The 19,797-nt window shown below is 44.7% G+C and overlaps 1 protein-coding gene across 1 annotated transcript in view; it reads left to right on the top strand.

Moving 5' to 3' along the window:
- Positions 1-1,435: 1,435 nt before the first annotated feature.
- FBXO32 (F-box protein 32) overlaps positions 1,436-19,797 on the top strand; it is a 43,611-nt gene continuing 25,249 nt past the window's right edge. The window contains exons 1-4 of the mRNA XM_033203740.1: positions 1,436-2,248; positions 8,382-8,494; positions 9,991-10,040; positions 11,245-11,337. Coding sequence (XP_033059631.1) covers positions 2,133-2,248; positions 8,382-8,494; positions 9,991-10,040; positions 11,245-11,337 — 372 coding nt within the window. The 5' untranslated portion in view covers positions 1,436-2,132. The remainder of the gene's footprint in view (positions 2,249-8,381; positions 8,495-9,990; positions 10,041-11,244; positions 11,338-19,797) is intronic.

Below are 19,797 nucleotides of genomic sequence, written 5' to 3'. Positions count from 1 at the left end.
TAAATGGGGCCTTAAGAGTTTAAGTCATTCATCCAACGGAGGACAGGTAGTAAGTATGCTGCTCCAGCAGAATTAGAATTCAAATCTTCTACCTTCTGGCCCTTTGTGGTTTCTATAGGTATGTAGCTAGCTTACTAACACATAACTAACACACATCTTTAATAATCACATCCCAGCCGGGCATGGTGGTCAACGTCTGTAATCCCAACACTTTGGGAGGCCAAGGAAGGAGGATCAGTTGAGCCCAGGAGTTCAAGACTAGCCTGGGCAAGATGGCAAAACCCCATCTCTACAAAAAATATAAAAAATTAGCCTGGTGCAGTGGTGAGTGCCTGTAGTCCCAGCTACTGGGGCTGAGGTGGGAGGATCGCTTGAGCTGGGGAGGCTGAGGCTACAGTGAGCCATGATCACTCACTCTAGCCTGGGTGACAGTATGAGACCCTGTCTCAAAAATAATCATAATCACATCCCTTAATTATGCAGATACCAATTCTCTCCAACAGAGACCAGACACAACATTGCCTCATTGGTTAGCACCATCACAGTGTTTAACATTTGTTTGGGACTTCTGTAATGTTTTTACAAGCTTTTTTTTTTACTATTATTACACTAATAAATTATTTACGGTGGGAAATCTAAATTAGAAAGCTCTGGCTACTTGAAAACAAGTTTTATTTAAAACATCTTCCCAGTCCAACATGTAGCCTCATAGGGCACACACAGTTTCTTTGCCTGAGCCTTAAAAATTACACCGAGTCATTGGACGAGATGATATTGATGGCAGCAGAGAAAGGAGTATGGAAGAATCAAGTTTGAAGCTAACGCTTGAGCGTGGGATTTTTACTCTGCTGCTGCTGTCCTGTGCAAACTAATTGCCAAATAGACCAGGCTGTAAAGCATCATAACTAGAGGTGATGAAGGGCAAGAAGCCACCCTCATGCCAGCAGCCTCCCATATCCATTCACTTATTCACACAGTTGTTGAAGGCCTGCACCGGGCCTGGCAGGGTGCAGGGGCTGAAATGCCTCCAGAACAAGACAGACCAGCTCTCATGGAGTTCCCACTGCTGACAGGGGTAGATTGTTACAACAACAACATCAAGTAAACGCAAACAGGGTAGTTTCAAATTGTACTGTAGCATTGGCCCTGGGTACATCATTTAACCCCTGTCTTAGAGTGTTCGGGTAGGGTGGGGGCGCTGTTCTTTTTCTCCACTCCCACCCTGCGGGAACCAGATACCTCCCGGGGCTTCCTCTCCTTCCCCTCCTTTGCTACCCTAGGGGCAGGCCTCATGGAGGACTGGTTAGTGACAGCTAAGAGGTCCGGAGGGCTGGGAGGCTGTCCCTCCTCCCCGCTCCAACCCCCGCGCGCTAGGGCGGGGTTGGAGCTGTGAGCGAGGTCAGTAGGCTGCGCCCCCTACTCTCCGCCGGGCTGCGCGGTGCCGGCCACAGCTCTGCGGACGGCCTCGGAGGCTGATCTGGCTGCGGAGGTCGATCCTGACAGTTCCGGGGCAGGAGGGGGGCTGGCCCTGCTCCCCACGCCCACCACGCAGGGACCCAGACGCCGCTCCGGCCGCTTCCCTGCACCTCGTTCAGCCCAGGAGCTGCAGGAGACCCGGGGACAAGCTTTCCGAGCACCGGGCCTCGCTCTGGAACGACGGTGTCCTGGGGGAGGGGAGGGCGCGCGGAGGTGCCAGGGGCGGCGGGGGACCCGGCCTGGCAGCACCGCTTCAAGTTTCCACCGGCGCGGTTGTGCAACCCGGAGAGGAGCGTGAGCCGCAGGCGCCTCGGAAAACAAGCCGAGCCCATAAACAAAGCCACGTGGCCTCCCGGCCGGGGGGCCGGGCTAAGAGCAGGCGGCTCTTCCGGCAACAAAGAGCAGCGGCCGGCAGCGGGCATAAATACTGCGGCAGCGACTGCCGCGCAGCACTCCCGGAGCCTGCAGCGCCTGAGACCCTCCCCGAGCCCGCCGCCCCGCAGGGTGCCCGCGCCGTTCCCGCCGCCCCCACGCCTGTTCCCGGCCGTCGTCCCCGTCGCGGGCCCCTGCACCCCGAGCATCCGCCCCGGGTGGCGCGTCCCCGAGGCCACCAGGCCTGCCCCTTCTCCCCATCCGTCCCGTCCGCTCGCGGTGCCATGCCATTCCTCGGGCAGGACTGGCGGTCCCCCGGGCAGAGCTGGGTGAAGACGGCCGACGGCTGGAAGCGCTTCCTGGATGAGAAGAGCGGCAGCTTCGTGAGCGACCTCAGCAGGTGAGGGGACCCGCCACCAACTTCCAGCCCCCACGAAACTGACCCGGGCTGGTCTAGGGGGCGCAGGGACAGCGAATGAGGGGTAGGCAGGGCTGGAGCGGGCTGAGGAGGAAGACCCTGGCCCGGAGGGTGGGACTGCAGTGCCTGATTTCTGTAGAGGTCTCCGGACCATCGGAGACGGGAAATTCAGTTTCTCTTATTGTTCAAGGTCAGTGTCTCCAAGTGGACACGACTCCTTACAGAACACCTGGTCCCTCTGAGAGTCTGATGACATTCGCAGATCGTGTCACCAAACGCTCGCTCAAACTTAATGACACAGCTTTAGTGGTCCGTGCTTTAAGGACACTGGAGTCGCGCACTTTGCCCTTGTGGGGGCGCGGGCTGGTGGGCTGAGCCCCTTCACCGCGGGGTGGCCCGGCTCCCAGCGCCCAAGCACTGTGGACGCGACGGGTGACGGGATCCGACGCAGGTCCCGCCTGGAGCGCCTCCAGGCCCTGCCCAGGCACGGTCAACCACAAGTGGCCGGGAGGATGAGCAACTAGGAAGGGACAGCCAGATGGTCCCTGGAGCAGCCGCTTACTGGGCGGACTTGGGAGCGGTGGAGGCTCGGGGCTGCAGAGGTGCCGAGGAGGGAAGTGGGCAGGGGATGAAACCCACAAGAGCTCTGCTTCTGGGAGGACAGGGCTCTTGCACCTGTTTCCTCGGTGGCCCTCTCGGTCGATCGGCTTTATATAGAGAGTGCACTCCGTTTCCAGGTGTGCCTGTCAGCTGCGAAAAGCCTGCCTGGCCCCCGGTGAACCTCTGGATTCGAGGTCTCACCCGAGTCCTGTGGTCTGTTGGGAAACCTGAGGGCCGCTGCGCTCCCCGCTCAGCTTGGCGAACGACGCTAGCGCCCGGCTAGTAAGTCAGGTAGCCTGGAATTTCTCAGCCCCTGACCTCAACAGTTGACTTTCAGAGACTCTTAGCATTTAGCCTGGTGAGGGGTTGGCGATGAAAGTGGTTCCAGAAGGGACTGGTGCAGCCAGAGTCACCCTTGGGAGCCTTTTCCTGCCACCTTTGGTTAAAACCATGGGCCCCTGCACCCTTAAATTGGCTTCAATGGAGAATTCTGTTTCTGGGCCAGGTTCCCGCTTACTGAGATTTACCAGTGGTTGCTTGGATAAAGCATTGGCAATAAATTTTGAGAAGACTATCAAGAAAATGTGGTTATTTTGTCAGCTTGACCTCCTGTGCCTCCCATTTGTTTGCGATTTGTAATGCATCAAATTCCCATTGTCTCACAATGTAAAGAAAGACATTATTTAATCCTGGGGGTCTGTCTGGAGAGACTTAAGCATATTAACTGCCAGCATATAACCATTTATGTTGGAGTTACTTGGAGGCAGTCCCAGGGGAATGTAGGGACCACCATAAGGAAATCTTATGTACATAAAATCAGGTAATTTGCTTACAGTAAAGTAAGACCAACTGCTATTGACAGACTGTGTCATTTATCTACTGGAGTTACCAATTATGCCTAAATTATTCTCCCTCAACAAAATGGGAAACTTCCTTCCTTCCTCCTTGTTCCTAAGGACAGTGATCTAATATTTGGTACTTTATTTCTGTCTACAAGTTCAGGTTCTTTCTAGAAAAGTGCAGAAAGGGTCTGAAGAGTCATATTAGAGCCGCTCACCCAAATATAATTTCAGGATGCTTCTCAGTGGATAGCAGATGATTGCGTTCAGCAGGAGAAGATTTAAAATGTAGGGTTGTATTAATACTCACCCTACTTGGGAGGCTGAGGTAGGAGGATCGCTTGTGCCCAGAAGTTCAAGGTGGCAGCAAGTCATGACTGTGCCACTGCGCTCCAGTCTGGGCCACAAACCAAGACCCTGTCTCCAAAAATAAATAAAAAATTAAAATTTGCTTTAAAATACCCTGTACCAGCATCAGGAGAGAAACTGGTGTCATTCTCCTTTAGAAATAAATAGTGGTATCTCTGTCTTCACAGTATGGAAGACCTGAAGATGGTCTTAACTTACCATAAAAGTTTAGACTGGGCTGGGATCAGGTGGCTTCCTGCACAGCCCCCCTCCCCTCCCCGAGTCCCTGTCCCCTTCATAAGCCGCTTTTCTTTCTTCCCATTTCACACCTGAGCTGGAGCTGTCACATCCATCATCATTACCGCAAATAGTCATTGATATACTGACCACCTGTGGTCTTTGAGTCAGCGTTTAGGAATCATTTGGTAGCCTCCTAGCAAAGCAGCTGGCTGTTTGTTTGCAGGGTATTTTTTTTTTTCCAGCAACTGTAAACAATCCCTTCCCTACTTAGAAGCCTGCCAACTTCTTAAAAGCAGTTGGCCTTGTGTGGTCTGGGTTTGTCATCTCAAATATCCTCAGTTTTTGGTCTTGGTGACGTTTCCCCGTGATGTCAGGTTTGGGCTGCGTGTCTGCCTACACAGGTGAAGCTGAATGCCTCTCCTGTTTTGAGAAAACAAAAGGCAGGCCCTTAAGCGGGGAAGGATCATGAAACAGAACTACAGAGACATGGTAGACTAACTTCTCTAATTCCACAGACCATTCTGCAAGTGGCCCAAACAAGAGCCCAGGATAAAGGATGCATTTGTTGGTTTTCAGCCTGGGATTATTATTTTGTGTTGACCAAGGCTTGTCCACACAGCACACCTATTCTAGACTCAGCTGGCCATCTTCTCTGTGGTCCAGGACTCCAACCTTCTCCAGTGTAAAATATTACAAATCCAGTCTAAGCCTTGTGTCCAGGAGTGAAATCATGGGAGGATTTAAGATAAGCTTAAAGCAGGACCCCTTCTCTAAAATGTTGAAATTATATAAAATAGAAGGGGAATGGCAAGTGTTAAATATGGTGGGGCAGATTTAAAATGCAAGGAAAGAGCTTGGCGTGAATTGGGATGATCCAAGAATGCTTCAAGGAAGTGGTGGTTCAGGCGCCTGCACAGCCCTCCTCAGCAACCACCTCCTCACCGCCCACCCCCAGGATGAGTAACCTAAGCTGTCTGAGCCTCTGCCACTCTTTTCTAAGCCTACACTTCTGTCTTTGAAAACTGACTCAAATGTTGCTTTACTGTATAGCTAAGGCTGGACCCGGAAGCAGGAAGTTTACCTTGGTGCCTGGATAAAAATAATAGTTAAGATTTTATGAGTGCTTACTGTGTGCAAGACACTGTTCTATGAGCGTTATACACTAGGCTGTTTGTTTCACCAGAGCATTCTGGGTACTAGTCTTGTGAGTGTGGCGATCTAGAGATGGGTCAGTAAATTGGCGTAGAAATCTCACTGGCTTTAATCAAGGCTATATAACTACAATTAAGCCTCTGGGGGCACGTCACAGCTTTCTTAAATGGTTTTTATTGCAAATGAAATGAGAAATAGGGCTTTATTTTTTTTTTCATTCCCTTCTTTATCTGCTGCCAAAACAGTCTTATTTATGGTCTTATTTTGAATTTTTTCTACATTTTTAAAAAGTTGCCTTAAAGGATCTTGGTATATGGTAATGTGGGGCTGGGGAGTGGGTCTTTTTCTTATTCTAGGCCTGTGCCTATAAAAATCAAGATTAGTAAATAGTGACTACAAAATAGCAACTTGCTGGCTATTATTGAATTTAGTGAAGAAAGCAGCCTCGTTGAGATGGTTTTGCTTATTAAAAAAAAAAAATCCAGTGCTCCAATTCCTAAATGGTGGTGGTTTTTCTTGTTAAAAATTTCAGTTGTAATTTTCCATTGGCTTTGCATTTTCTTGAAAAGGACACAATTGAACTCTCAAAACAGCCTCTAACTGAATATATTATTGCTTAAAAGAAAATATATAAGTAGGCAACACAAATAAACCCCATAGGCCTTCTTTCCAGGCCCTACCTCCGGAATCTAAAACCTAATACCAAGTGAAAATATAGGGTTTCTCTTTGGTTAAAACTTTTCTACATTCGACAGTGAGAGAACATCATCAATTATGTAAAATTCTTTCTAAACTAGCTTTTGAAATGAGTCACTCAGGCTTAAAGCAGGTTATTGTAGTTTCTGAGGAAAGTGAGTGCTCCAGTTCCTTTAAAGAATGTTTTCAATTGTAAAAGAATAAGATGAAATAGAAATATTTGACCTTGCTAAGTAATGATCACAGTCTATGGCCCAGGCTCGGAAAATCTGCTGCTGAACCTTAAATGTTGAGAATAAGACAACCTCATTTTATGATTCTCTATATGTGGAATTTATACTGTAGGTTTTTGTTGTTTGTGGGGGGTGTGTGTGTTCTTTCTAAGTAAGCCTTCGTGTGGTATTTTTGCACACAAAATGTTCTAGCTTTGCTGTCTAAAGCTGATCTCAGCTGTGGTACATCACGGACCACTCAAATGACCTTCCATCTTTTGCTGTTTTTCTCAACGTTGATTGAAATGTCTTAAGTTAGCCTCAGGAATTCAGTTCTGTTCTTTGTTCTGTCCCTCTTTTCCTTCTGACCTTGGAGCAGATAATCAACTGGTCAGTGATTCTATACCCCTATAGTCATGCAAATAGACAGAAACACACTCCTGTGTTATACAAAGACTGGCCCAAAACACTCATCTTTGGCTTGTTCTTGAAAGTGCCTCTGAGAGGACATTTCTGCAGGACTCTATCTGAAACCTAAAAATATCCTGTTTCCCTGAATGAAAAGGAGAAGGCTATCGAGTTTAGTAGGAAACTCAGTAAATGGTATTAAGCATGGCCTTATGAAGGAAGATTAATAAATGATTATTTATCATGTTAGCCCTTAAGGGTCCAGAAAAGCAACACTGAGTGTATTGTTGGAGATGTCAAATGTGAGCATATTAGCAAGATACTTGTACTAACCGAAGTGCTACTTAAGACAGTATTGTATTAATAACAAAAAGATACTGGAAGTTGCTTCAAATCTTTTTTTCTCTTCTACCATTTACACAATGCCAAGGAAATAGAGAAGTGCAGATGTACATAATGGTACCCAACAGATGTATATCCAAAAAAGATATAAATCAAATTGCATTTTAAATTCAGCAGAAAAACTCAGAACATTAAAGGAGTATAAAATATCGGTGGTATAGCAAAAAAAAAAACACCTAATTTATGTTTTACCAGTTGGCATTATGTTTTACCAGTTGGTTTTATATACTTCGTGAGGGTTGAGGGAGTTAGGGAACCTATCTTATCATAATTCAACATTTCTCCTGCATTCCTTCTGTGGAAATTATTCAGATTTACTTTGAAGTTACATTGTATAGTAGAATAGCTCATTACCCCTCAAATGATTGCTCAGCCCACCGAGGGAAATAATCGCCAGGCCCGAGGTGAGCCTGCCCATCCTTCAGTGACCTGTGAATTAGGCAGGTACATTAGGCAGGCGAAGACTTTGGGTCTTGACTGTACAAAGTAAACTTATAATTGATAAGTTTATAAGTTTACCTTGTACAGTCAAGACCCAAAGTCTTCGCCTCGCAGCATGATGCCTAGTGTGTGTTAGTCAAGGCACTACATAAAACCTAAGCAACTAGCACTATACACAAAGCATCTCCTAGAAATGGAGTTATAAGTCAGATTTTTGTAAATGTGATTGTGTTTTAAAGACATGTTAGAAGGATGCTACTTAAAAGCAGCTTAAGTATACTTTAAATGGATGAATTGTATGGTATGTGAAGTTTATCTCAACGAAGCTGTGTTTTTTTTTTTTTAAAGAAGCAGCAGCAGCTTGGGTAGATGCTTTTGCAAAATGAAGGTATTGTGTAGTACAGCGATACCAGTAATCACCCCTCCCCTCCATTCATCGTTTTTGTTTAAAGTAATATTGTAGTACTCTGCATTGCTCTTAGTTGAAGAGCAGAGTGCTGTGTGTCACATTACAATGCAAGGCACTGTTAGGGAATTCAAAAGAAGTAGAAGCTCCCATCTCTGCCTTCCACGCAGATGTGAACTTGCTCCATCCTAAAGGAGAAGTTTGTGCCTGTATAGACTTTTTTTTTTTTTGAGTGATCATTTTATTGTTTTATTTTGTTTGAGAAGCCTGTATGTTTGTTTGTCTTATAACTCAGTGAGTTATTTATAGAAACAGCTCAGGTTCATGTATAGCTGTTACATCTCATCCTCTTTGTCTTCTGTTACTCATAGTTACTGCAACAAGGAGGTATACAATAAGGAGAATCTTTTCAACAGCCTGAACTATGATGTTGCAGCCAAGAAGAGAAAGAAGGACATGCTGAATAGCAAAACCAAAACTCAGTGTAAGCCATTTGTTTTGAACTTCAGAAAAAATCTGTTTGAAGATAGTTATGATTGGTTCTTGGAGGAAAAAAAAAAAAAAATAACACCTCCCATGTCACACATCTGCCTCAGTGTTTTACTGTGTGTCCCTGACAGAGGTTACTGAGATCTTAGCACTCAGAAACCTGGCTGTACATTTTACAAGCGAGATTAGCATATTCTTTATAGTCTTGTTTATAAGTCAGTTGCTAGTTGAGGGCCTTTTTTCCTGCCAGTCATTTGTATTTGGTTATTTTACAGTGATGTGGTCGGCTGAATCAGTTCCAGTATGTATTTTTATTTTGAACTGTTTTGAGGCTTTGTAAACAGATTTTTCTCCCTCTTTCCTCCTATAAATCCTATTAACATTTCTAGATACTATATGTAAGTATCAGCAGAGAATATAAAGTTTTATTAATAGCAGGAATTACGGGTTACTTTATCTGTAATGCATGTTTTCCTCATGTTATCTGTTTGATTTCTACTTTTCATGGGCTTATATAAGTTTCAGGTTTGGCATTGGAAATAAACTTGTACTTGAGTATTAGGTTTGTGTGGGTTTTTTTATTTTTTTATTTTTTATTTTTTGGTGTTTTTTTGTTTGTTTGTTTTTGTTTTTTGAGACGGTCTCTCTCTGTCACCCGGGCTGGAGTCAGTGGCATGATCTTAGCTCACTGCAACCTCCACCTCCCGGGTTTAAGTGATTCTCATGCCTCAGCCTCCTGAGTAGCTGGGATTACAAGCACCTGCCATCACACCTGGCTAATTTTTGTGTTTTTAGTAGAGACGGGGTCTTGCCATATTGCCATGTTGCCCAGGCTGGTCTCAAACTCCAGGGCTCAAGCCATCCATGCCCCTCTGTTCACAGCATGTGACTCAGTCTGTCAAAGCCTAATTTCATTTTTTGGTGGGGATGGAGTCTCGCTCTGTCACCCAGGCTAGAGTGCAGGGGCACAATCTTGGCTCACTGCAACCTCCACCTCCCGGTTTCAAGTGATTCTCCTGCCTCAACCTCCCAAGTAACTGGGATTACAGGCACCTGCCACCACGCCTGGCTAATTTTTATATTTTTAGAAGAGATGGGATTTCACCATGTTGGCCAGGCTGGTCTTGAACTCCTGACCTCTAGTGATCTGCCTGCCTCAACCTCCCACAGTGCTGGGATTTCAGGCGTGAGCCATTGCATCCGGACTGTAATCTCTTATGGCATAATGTTTTAGAAAAAAAATAATAATAATTCGGAGCTTTGGTATACGAAATCTGGCTATCAAAGATTTAGAGTGCTTCAGACAAAGCAACTTATAGCCCCAATATTTCTACACTGCAGAAATTAAGCACTTGAAACTCCTTAGGTTGTCAGTAGAGTCCTTATCTTTTTTGTCAAAACTTTTAAAACTATGGAATACATGAAATGAAATGTTTTCAATCTTGAGCATGTTGCAGATGTTAAAGCTGTGTATTCTTTTTGTCTCTATAGATTTCCACCAAGAAAAATGGATCTATGTTCACAAAGGAAGTACTAAAGAGGTGAGCATCCATTCATTTACTAAGTTATGCTAAACCTTATCCCTTCCTGATAGCGTAGGGAGGGATATGGTAGGGAGGGAAACTACTTCAAATCATGAGTGTCTTCTTGGATGTGGGAGACGGCAGCTATTAGTCTATTATCTAGCCAACCATCAGAGTTTGGAACAACAGAGAGAGAAAGAAGCAAAAGTCACTAGGTGAACCCTCTAGTCGTTCAATGAAATTATGTATGTAAAAGTGCTTTAGAAAGATGGACATGCCCATCTCAACCATATTATTATATCGTCCTGGGTTTTGCCTCAGGGCAATGTCTCCCTTTTGTTCTAAGATCTCTTTGGACTTCAACTCAGTGAAATTTCAGTCCTGGAAGGAATAATCACTAAATATAGTAGAAGTTTTCAGTGCCTGCTCCGTGTGATGTGGGAGGAGACAATACATTATAATAACTACATTTGTATAGCACTTTATAAAGCCCATTTATGTATATTTTCTCTCTGCACAGACATTTGCTAAAATAACTAGGATACAAGCATATGAAAGAATTTCTCTGACTGTCAGGGACCTCAGTGAACATCTAGTTCCCTCCATGATTTGAGGTCCAGAGGGGGTCACTGATAGTCCCAAGACCACCCAGATACCGAGACTATGAGCCAGGACTTTACACTCCCAATTCCCTCTGTGTTCATAGGTTAAAAGAGCAAAACTTCTTTTGCTTTCTCGCAAAACCTTAAAAACACTTTTGATGATCACAGTGAGAAAAGCACTATTGGTATAAGGCAAGCTGGTGACACAGTTGGCGCAGGTAGGTCTAATTCTCCTCCTAGGAGTGCGTTACAGTCACCAACCATCATGACCTCCCATATCCCATACCCTGCTCCCAGTCTTCCCTTAATACGCAATTACTTATGATTTTTCTAGACTAATATGTGGAAAAATCATAAGCAAGGTCTCAAATGGTACAAGTCAAGAAAAGGGCGTGTTTAACATGTGAGGAGCTGACTGAGGCAGCTGCTGGCTGTGTTACCCACCTTGGTGCCCCTCAAGGGCTTGTGGGTACAGGAAAGAAGCCAGTGCCCCAGGTCACCTAAGACAGGCATCAAGCTCATTTGTCAAAATCCAGCTGGGTTGTTGTAACTGGCTCATTCTGACGTGGACGACCTCTGCATGGCAGGAGTAACTTCTGTGCCTTTGTTTTCGCGTTCAGCGCCATGGATATTGCACTCTGGGGGAAGCTTTCAACAGACTGGACTTCTCAACTGCCATTTTGGATTCCAGAAGATTTAACTACGTGGTCCGGGTGAGTCTCAAATGCCTAAAGACTCATCCAGGGCCTTTCCCAAGTTGAATCATCTCTTTGGGTTGTCTTGAAGTGGTTTCCCCAAAAAATAACTTTTTAGGACCTTAAGAATTTTGAGGCAAGCAGAAAACAGACCCCTCGATCTCCTTCTTCCCCAGCATCCTTCAGGTTCTTAAGTGGGTCGCACTAGGATGTCGCTGAGATTGGCCGGGATGGGCAGGGGCCGCCGTATGACCCCAGTGAGTGGGTTAAAGAGCCAGCCTCTTCAAGTGAAATTTCACACCAAGCCCCTTCCAAGCCCGCCCTGTGGATACGCAGGAACATGTCACAGGCAGCACTGGCCCTGGCAACAGCCTTAGCAAGAGAGAATTCAGCAGGAAGCAAACCCTAGAGTGCTTTGGCCTGTTTCAAAACCCCACACCTCTGACTGTTCTCACTGTCTCCCACTTGTCCTACTTCAGCTGATTCTGGGGGACCCCAAGGCATTCTCAGATGAGGCCACAAAACTGGATGAGTTAAAGCACCTCCGTGTTTTGTGCCTGTGGTTCCCTTCCACCCCGGTGTGATAACAGTATTCAATCCCATGTCCACCGAAAGCTTAAAACTGCCTGTTTTGGCCAAGCGCAGTGACTCACACCTGTAATCCCAGCACTTTGGGAGGCCGAGGTGGGTGAATCACGAGGTCAGGAGTTCGAGACCAGCCTGGCCAACATAGTGAAACCCTGTCTCTACTAAAAATACAAAAAAAAATTATCCGGGTGTGGTGGCAGGTGCCTGTAATCCCAGCTACTCAGGAGGCTGAGGCTGGAGAATCACTTGAACCTGGGAGACAGAGGTTGCAGTAAGCTGAGATGGCGCCATTGCACTCCATCCTGGGCAACAGTGCAACACTCCATCTCAAAAAAGAAAAAGTTAATGAGCAAAATATTAATGATGAATATGGTAAAGCAGATCAGCTTAACCATGACTGTCATGTTATTATTTTTCATTGGTTTATTATTATTTTGTTATCCCTGCCCACCCTCCAAAGCCCCCTTGTGTATTTTTGTCAGCAGTCAACCTGGGAGGTAACAGCTGTTTGGGTTTTAGGCTCAGAAGTAGGAGGGAATTTTCCCCCGTGGGTGTGGTTGGTTTGGTTTTATTTGCTTTTTCCTGGGTTGTTGTGCTGCTCGGTGCTGTGCCACTGAGTCAGATGATTGCAGAGGCTCAGCCAGGGTGATGACATTCAAGGACCCTTGAGACCTGGATCCTTCACCTGTCATCTGGGCAGATGCAGGCTTGGCTGTCCAAAGTGACCTGATAAAAACCCAGGCCTGCAAGAAGCAGGTTAGGAGCTGTGAGCTGAGCCTGTGACCACATGAGCAGATATATTCGCTCTTCAGCTAAGCTCTTCTTCCAATCCAAAAGGGATAAAAATAAGAGACCTTCTTGGGTGAAATGTTCATGCCATTCAGTGTGACTCTGCAAGTTCACGGAGGTCACCTAGTCCTCCTAGGTCCCACAGACTAGTCTAGGCTGGTTGGAAATGGGCCCAGGATGATCTGGAAGCTTCCACTGCTAAGACTACGAATAGTTTCCATCTTCTGGGTATTAGAGGAAGACACTTAGATCTGATGTCTTATTACAAACTGATCTTCAAAATGGTCAGTTTTTAGATGGCCTTCCTTTCTACCTGCTTTTCCTTTTACAAGAAATAAAGCAAAGGAACAAGCATCATGATAGTGAAAATCTATTTCATCCAATATGTTCATTTTTACCTTTTATCTTTTCAGTAACCCTATAAAATACGGGTGCTTTGATTATCTCTCTTTAAACAAATGCTAGTACAGTAAGATAAAATGACTTGTCCACGATCACAAAGGGATGAAATCAAGATCTGAAATCTGGGCAGTCTTAGAGTCTACACTTTTAACTGGTACCATGAGTTCTCTGTGAGCAGCGGATCCGAAGTAAAATAGCCTGAGGGCAGGTCCCAGCTCCACTGATTTCAAACTGTCTCAGCCTCCCTAAGACGTGGTTTCCTCCTCTGTAACAATGACTTACCTCAACTTTCCAAGGTAACTGGGGAAACTTAGTGATATAAACAGAAGCACTTTGCACAGTAGAATCTATCTACTGTGCAAAGTCAGCCGCTAATGTTTACTATTACCCACTTACCAAAATTATTGATTTCCCCCTAAAATGCCTTTTCAGTTGAGTTGATTAAAATGTTTTCTACTTTTAAAAAAATAATTGGTGAATCTGGCACTTGCGTAAGACGCAGCACAGAGAACACGTATCCAAGAGTATCTAATTGTAAAATACATCATAAGCATTTTGCTTTAAATAATCTTAGAGAAACTGCTGAATGCTTTCAAAGTTGTTAGGCTCAGAAATAGTGGAAAAATATGTCTGTTTTGCAAAGAACAATTTTTCCCCATCACTATTAGAGGCCTCTGTAATTTGAGGAATAATATGTTATTTTTATAAAGAACTTAAAACTTTTTAATGATAGCTACCGTGTTTTGAGGTTTTCCTTCTTAGGAACTCAGTATACTTCTCATACATTCTTATCCTTAAACCAACTCTGCAAGGTAGCTTGCCAGTATGTTATCCCCATCATACTATTTTGACCTAATGGTGTTTAAATGCTACAATGATTACTGGTTTCGCTAAGGAGCTAAACTGATTTTAAGGGCCATTTGGGGAAAAAAAAAAAAAAGGTTCAAAGCCTTGAGAGCCAAATACATTTTCTGAAAATCTGTTATGTTCATGCCGGTTGTCATCTTCCAAAAAAGAGCTATGCAGAGGTAATAAAAGAGACGGCTAACGCTGCTATCTCAAAATGTTATCACTCAGCATGAAAATTTCATGGAATGTTTAGAGTTGGAAAATTTTTTACTATAACTTAGAAAGATGTTTATATAACATTTCTACATCAATTTCACTGGCTACAAGCTACATGCATTGGCCCTGCTCCCTCCCCTACACAGCCCCAATGACATAAAGACAGTTCTAGCTATGTCTTTTAAAGATTTCACATCTCTAGAAGCAGCAGCTTACCTACTCGTGGAAGGACATTTAAAACATAGTTTACCCTATACCTCAAGACCAACACATTTTGGAAATTCCCTTGGGGAGCTGGAGAGGATTCCAGAGGCTGAGCCAGTCAGACTGGAAGTTTGTAAACATAAGTAGGTGAGTGCTGACTAACCAGGTCACAGAGAGGTCAGAGGATTGAGTGAGTCTTGAGCATCAAGTCAACCAGGAGAAGGTTTCAGAGACCATCACCCATGTAATGGCTCTGCAGTGAGCCTGCTGTGATCCCAGTGGTTCTTAGCCCTGGCTGCACATTTCAATCACCTTCGAAGCTTGTTAGACTACAGAAGCCCACCTCTGGAGCTTCCAATTTAATTAGTTGAAGGTGGTACCCAGGCATTGCTACTTTTAAAACATCTGCCTGGTGATCCCAATGAGTTTTCAAGTTTACAGACCAGCTCAGAAACTACTTTGGAGGCCAGATATTACATTTTGCATATTAATGAGAATTTTTAAACAAAGTGCATGGAGACATTAAACTCTAGATATGACTTCTGGGGCGTGTACTCTGGTCCTTCAGGAATTTAGTGATGGAAAGAGGACAGCCCCTCCTATATTCCAGCTCAAAGTTCGAAGCTTCTTTTTTTGTGGTACCTTCTGCACATCAATCACTTTACTTCTCTGAACTATAAAACTGGGATAACCATACCTATATTGAAGCATTTTTATGAGAATGAAAAAATAAAATGTAAAAATAAAGGCAATGGGTGTGAAAGTGTTATACAAATTTCAAAATGCAATGTAACTTACTTTTCAGAAAGTTAAGTAGGATTTTAGCATATGCAACCATCTTCCCAGGGTGATTAAACCTGAAGACTCAATTCATAGGCCAGATACAGTTGGGGACAGAGATTTGCCTATTTGCAGTGGGACTTCTGAGGTCCTTAGAATGGTTGTACATTTTTAAAATCTTTATATTCTCCCCAGTGAGGCTCAATGACAGAAAACACCAACATTTATCCAAACAACTGCCCCTGTTCCATTGGTCCCTAGTGAGTCCCTTGAGAAACTGCATTATTGGGATAAGATGGAATTAAGACAAAAACTGAGCAGTACCAATAAAAAATATGACTTTAAAAGGGCATGAAAGCAACTGTTATTTGGTGTCTGTTATTGCTGAGTACAATGTAATATAGAGCTTAAACTTGAATTCAAACTTATACTCCTCTAAAACCTATATTATTTTCTCCAGGCCCTGCCACTAGCCAGTGAGGGAAATAGATGAAATAGATCTGACTCTACCTTAAAGGTCTGCAGCAGGGGTCAGCAAACTTCTAGCCCTCAGGTCAATAGCCTACCGCCTGTTTTTATATGGCCCATGAGCTAAGAATGATTTGTACATTTTTCAATGTTTTAAAAAATTAAAAGTATAATATTTCATAACACATGGAAATTACATGCAGCTCAAATTTCATTATCCATAAATAAAGTTTTATTGGAACAGCTTTGCTCATTCATTAGATATTGTCTGTGGCTGTTTTTGTGCAAAATGGCAGAGTTGGGTTCAGAGTTGAGCAACAGAGAGCTTATAGCCTGTAAGCCTAAAATATTTACTATCTGGATTTCTACAGAAAGAAAAAAAAATTATTGCCCCCTGCCATACAGTGTAACTGATAGCCTGAGAAGTGTGCATTAGAAGAAGTTACCTACCCTGACACCATGAGAATGAATCTGAAAAGAACCAAGATGTGGTAGAGGCAGATAGGCTATGAAGTTTCAGAAGGGTAGCATCACTGTGGGCAGGATATTCAAGAAAGACTTCAAGGAGAAAGTGGGGTTTAAACTGGTCTTGAGTAAGGGTAGAACTCAGGGAACTGGTTTGAGGCAGGCAGGCAGGTATACGGTCTGTTGAGAGATCAGTGAGCAGAACATTCAAGTATGGACAGAAGTAGCACAGTGTGCTTTAGAATATAGGATCATGGGCTGGGTGCAGTGGCTCATGCCTGTAATCCCAGCACTTTGGGAGGCTGAGGCAGGAGGATCACTTGAGGTCAGGAGTTCAAGACCAGCCTGGCAAACATGGTGAAACCCTGTCTCTACTAAAAATACAAAAATTAGCCAGGTGTGGTGGCGCACACCTGTTAATCCCAGCTACTCGGGAGGCTGAGGCAGGAGAATCACTTGAACCCGGGAGGCAGAGGTTACAGTGAGCCAAGATCACGCCACTGCACTCTAGCCTGGGTGACAGAGGCTGTTGTTTTAGAAACTCTGTCTCAAAAAAAAAGAATATAAGATCATCGAAGGGTGTTGCCACGAGCTGGTTATTATGATCTTGGGCAGGCCTTTGTGGCCCATCTGTAAGATGGGAATGACGACAATAGCAGCCTGCTTCTAGATATGATGAGGACTAAGTGAGATAAGCAGTTTATGAGTGTTAGTCATGTAGAGTAAGAAGTTTATAAACACTAGTGATGATTGTTCATTTAAATATGGCTAGAAAAGGAGATTGGACAGACTTGAGAAGAGGCTTCGAGTGTGAGGCTACATTGTCTAGTACACAGGAGGAAGCCACTGGAAAAAAACAAGAAACAGCACCTTGGCCAAGCAGTGTTTCAGAAGATCATGACTTCTAACAGGCTCTGGCATCCCCAGATGCCATCAACCAGCAAATTATAAATCTGTTACTTTTTGGTTTATGAAGTCCATCTTTGTATATCTACGTCTTTGATAAGCACAGTCAGGCTGTACAGTAGGCAGATGTTGTTAACCCATTTTAGAAGTGAGGAAGCAGAGGCCAGGGAACTGGGTGATTTGCACAAGGTTGCCTGCCCAGGAAGGGACGTGGAATAGAGGCAGGACCTAAGCCTGGTTCTCCAACTCCTGCTCCAGTGCTCTCTCCTTTCAACCGCATTGCTTAGAAGGCAAAATGCAAAATGGAGCCTGCCTTTTATCACCACTAAAATATTTGCACACATGCACACACGCTATCACAGGAGAGGGTCTTAATGCCAGAATGACCTTTGATCTGATTACTCCTAGCTCTCTCTATGGGATGAGAATGAGCCCAACTCTACAGTAACTGTAGCTGCCATTAACAGCCCAGGAAGGTCAGGGAGAACCTGAGTACCAATTTTCTCACTGGAGTAAACTGACCCATACATGCTAGTGGATCAAGAAGGACAAATAAAAGCTTGCAACCCCAGTTTCTTTGTCCCTCTGCAGCAGAGCATCACAACCTAAACCGATGCACATTCCTATTTTTTTCTGCGTTACCACCCTAAGTGCAGTTGAATGTTTCCAGCAAGTTACTGCATTCCTACCACCCCTGAAAGCATTTTCCAAAAACATGTTTTAGTTTAAGTTGACTGGCGGTTTGGCAAACAAAAGGCTGGAATATGGCACAATGACTCAAATTTAAACCCAATGCCTTAAATTAAGGGCATGCTGTTGCCAAGCCCCTGGTGGGCCTTGATGTGCATCAGCATCCTGGCCCCTTCACACAGGTTCCTCTGCCACAGTGACCTTGGATTCACTTGAGGCTGTACATGCAGAGGCCTTCCTCTGATGGAGGGTGGCCTCGGCCACCTGGGCTTTAAACTGGTGCTATCTGGGATGAAGGAAACGCCAACAACTGCAGCAGCAATAAAGGCAAAAGAGCAGAATCACGGGCCCATTTGAAAATGATGCACAGAGCCGGGCATGGTGGCTCACACCTGTCATCCCAGCACTCTGGGAGGCCACGGCAGGCAGATCACCTGAGGTCAGGAGTTCGAGACCAGCCTGGCCAACATGGTGAAACTCCATCTCTACTAAAAATACAAAAATTAGCTGGGCTGATGGCACACTGCTGTAATCCCAGCTACTCTGAAGGCTGAGGCATGAGAATCACTTGAACCCGGGAGCCAAGATCTTGCCACCGCACTCCAGCCTGGGTAACAGAGGGAGACTCTGTCTCAAAACAAGAAAAAAGAAAAGAAATGATGCACAGAAATGATTGTGATCCCACCCTTCTGAAACTTCCAAGCCTATCTGCCTCTACCACATCTTGGTACTGGGGGCGTTCACTTAGTCCCAGCTACTCAGAAGGCTGAGGCAGGAGAATCATTTGAACCTGAAAGGTAGAGGTTGAGGGTACAGGGTGGGTCCTTCAGTGACTGCTGGTTAAACTGCTAGGGATTTCACGGGAGGAAATCTGTATCTCCTGGAATTTCTGGCCTTGTTAGTCATTTTTATTAGCATTCAGGCAGGCAGATCCTGCGGTGTCTAGGTGCCCAAGGAAGTGGAGGCTGCTCACAGACACGGGGACATGGCCACAGCATTAGAGGGGGCTGTGCAGAAAAAGGAGGCCACCTGAAGAAGTAGGAGATGCCCACACCACCCTAGGTGTAGTAGGGTATTTGCAGAAGTAGGAGGGTACCCACAGAAATGAGGGCTCCGGTGGAAATGGGGGAAGATTAAGAGACTAGAGCATAGACTCCTAATAGTATAAAATAATTTAAGCATGCACTCTCAATTTATGCATATTCATAAATTCACTTAGAACTCATATACCTCTAAAAGATGCCAGTAATGATGTCTACCCTGCAGTGTTGCTGTGAGAATGAAATTGAATTTCAACCTGGTAAATGCTGTAGAACCACGCCTGGGATGTGGTAACATTCAGGGAGTGTAGTAGTTGTTGCTGCTACTGTCATCATCAACTTTAGGGACCTTATTGTGGGCATTAGAAAATACACAAAATCAGAGATTAAGGATCATATAAAATACTGAGATTTCTGTTTTATTAGTTTTCTACCTGATTTTCTTTCCAGTACTACTTCAGAGACTGCTGGATTGAAAGTGTGCCCATTTTGTATAATTTTTTTTTTCTTGATGACTCAGGATCTAAACCTATAGCACTAGCATCCCAGCAGTGTTTTCTTTTTCTTTTTTTTTTGTTTGTTTTTTTGTTTGTTTGTTTTCTCTTTGTTTGTTTTTGTTTTGTTTTGTTTTGAGACAGAGTCTCGCTCTCTCACCAGGCTGGCGTGCAGTGGCGCGATCTCGGCTCACTGCCACCTCTGCCTCCCGGGTTCAAGCGATTCTCACGCCTCAGCCTCCTGAGTAGCTGGGATTACAGATGCCTGCCAGCACACCGGGCTAATTTTTGTATTTTTAGTAGAGACAGGGTTTCACCATGTTGGCCAGGATGGTCTCTATCTCTTGACCTTGCGATCCACCTGTCTCAGCCTCCAAAAGTGCTGGGATTACAGGCGTGAGCCACCGTACCCGGCCAATGTTTTCTATTAAAATTCTACCTAAGCATCTTGGCCCTGTCGGGGGCTTATCATACCTTGGGATGTGCCAAATTGTGCAGGTGAGCTGGATTTTCAGTGCCAGTCCCACAGTCCTTTTCTCATCCAAGGAGGGATGCTCTTGAGAGCATTTACACTGTGCTCTAAGTAT

This window comes from Trachypithecus francoisi, unplaced genomic scaffold (genome assembly GCF_009764315.1).
Source record: "Trachypithecus francoisi isolate TF-2019V2 unplaced genomic scaffold, Tfra_2.0 Lachesis_group7, whole genome shotgun sequence".
In the NCBI taxonomy this organism is placed as follows: Eukaryota; Metazoa; Chordata; class Mammalia; order Primates; family Cercopithecidae; genus Trachypithecus; species Trachypithecus francoisi.
This window is presented reverse-complemented; position numbering and strand designations above follow the sequence as displayed.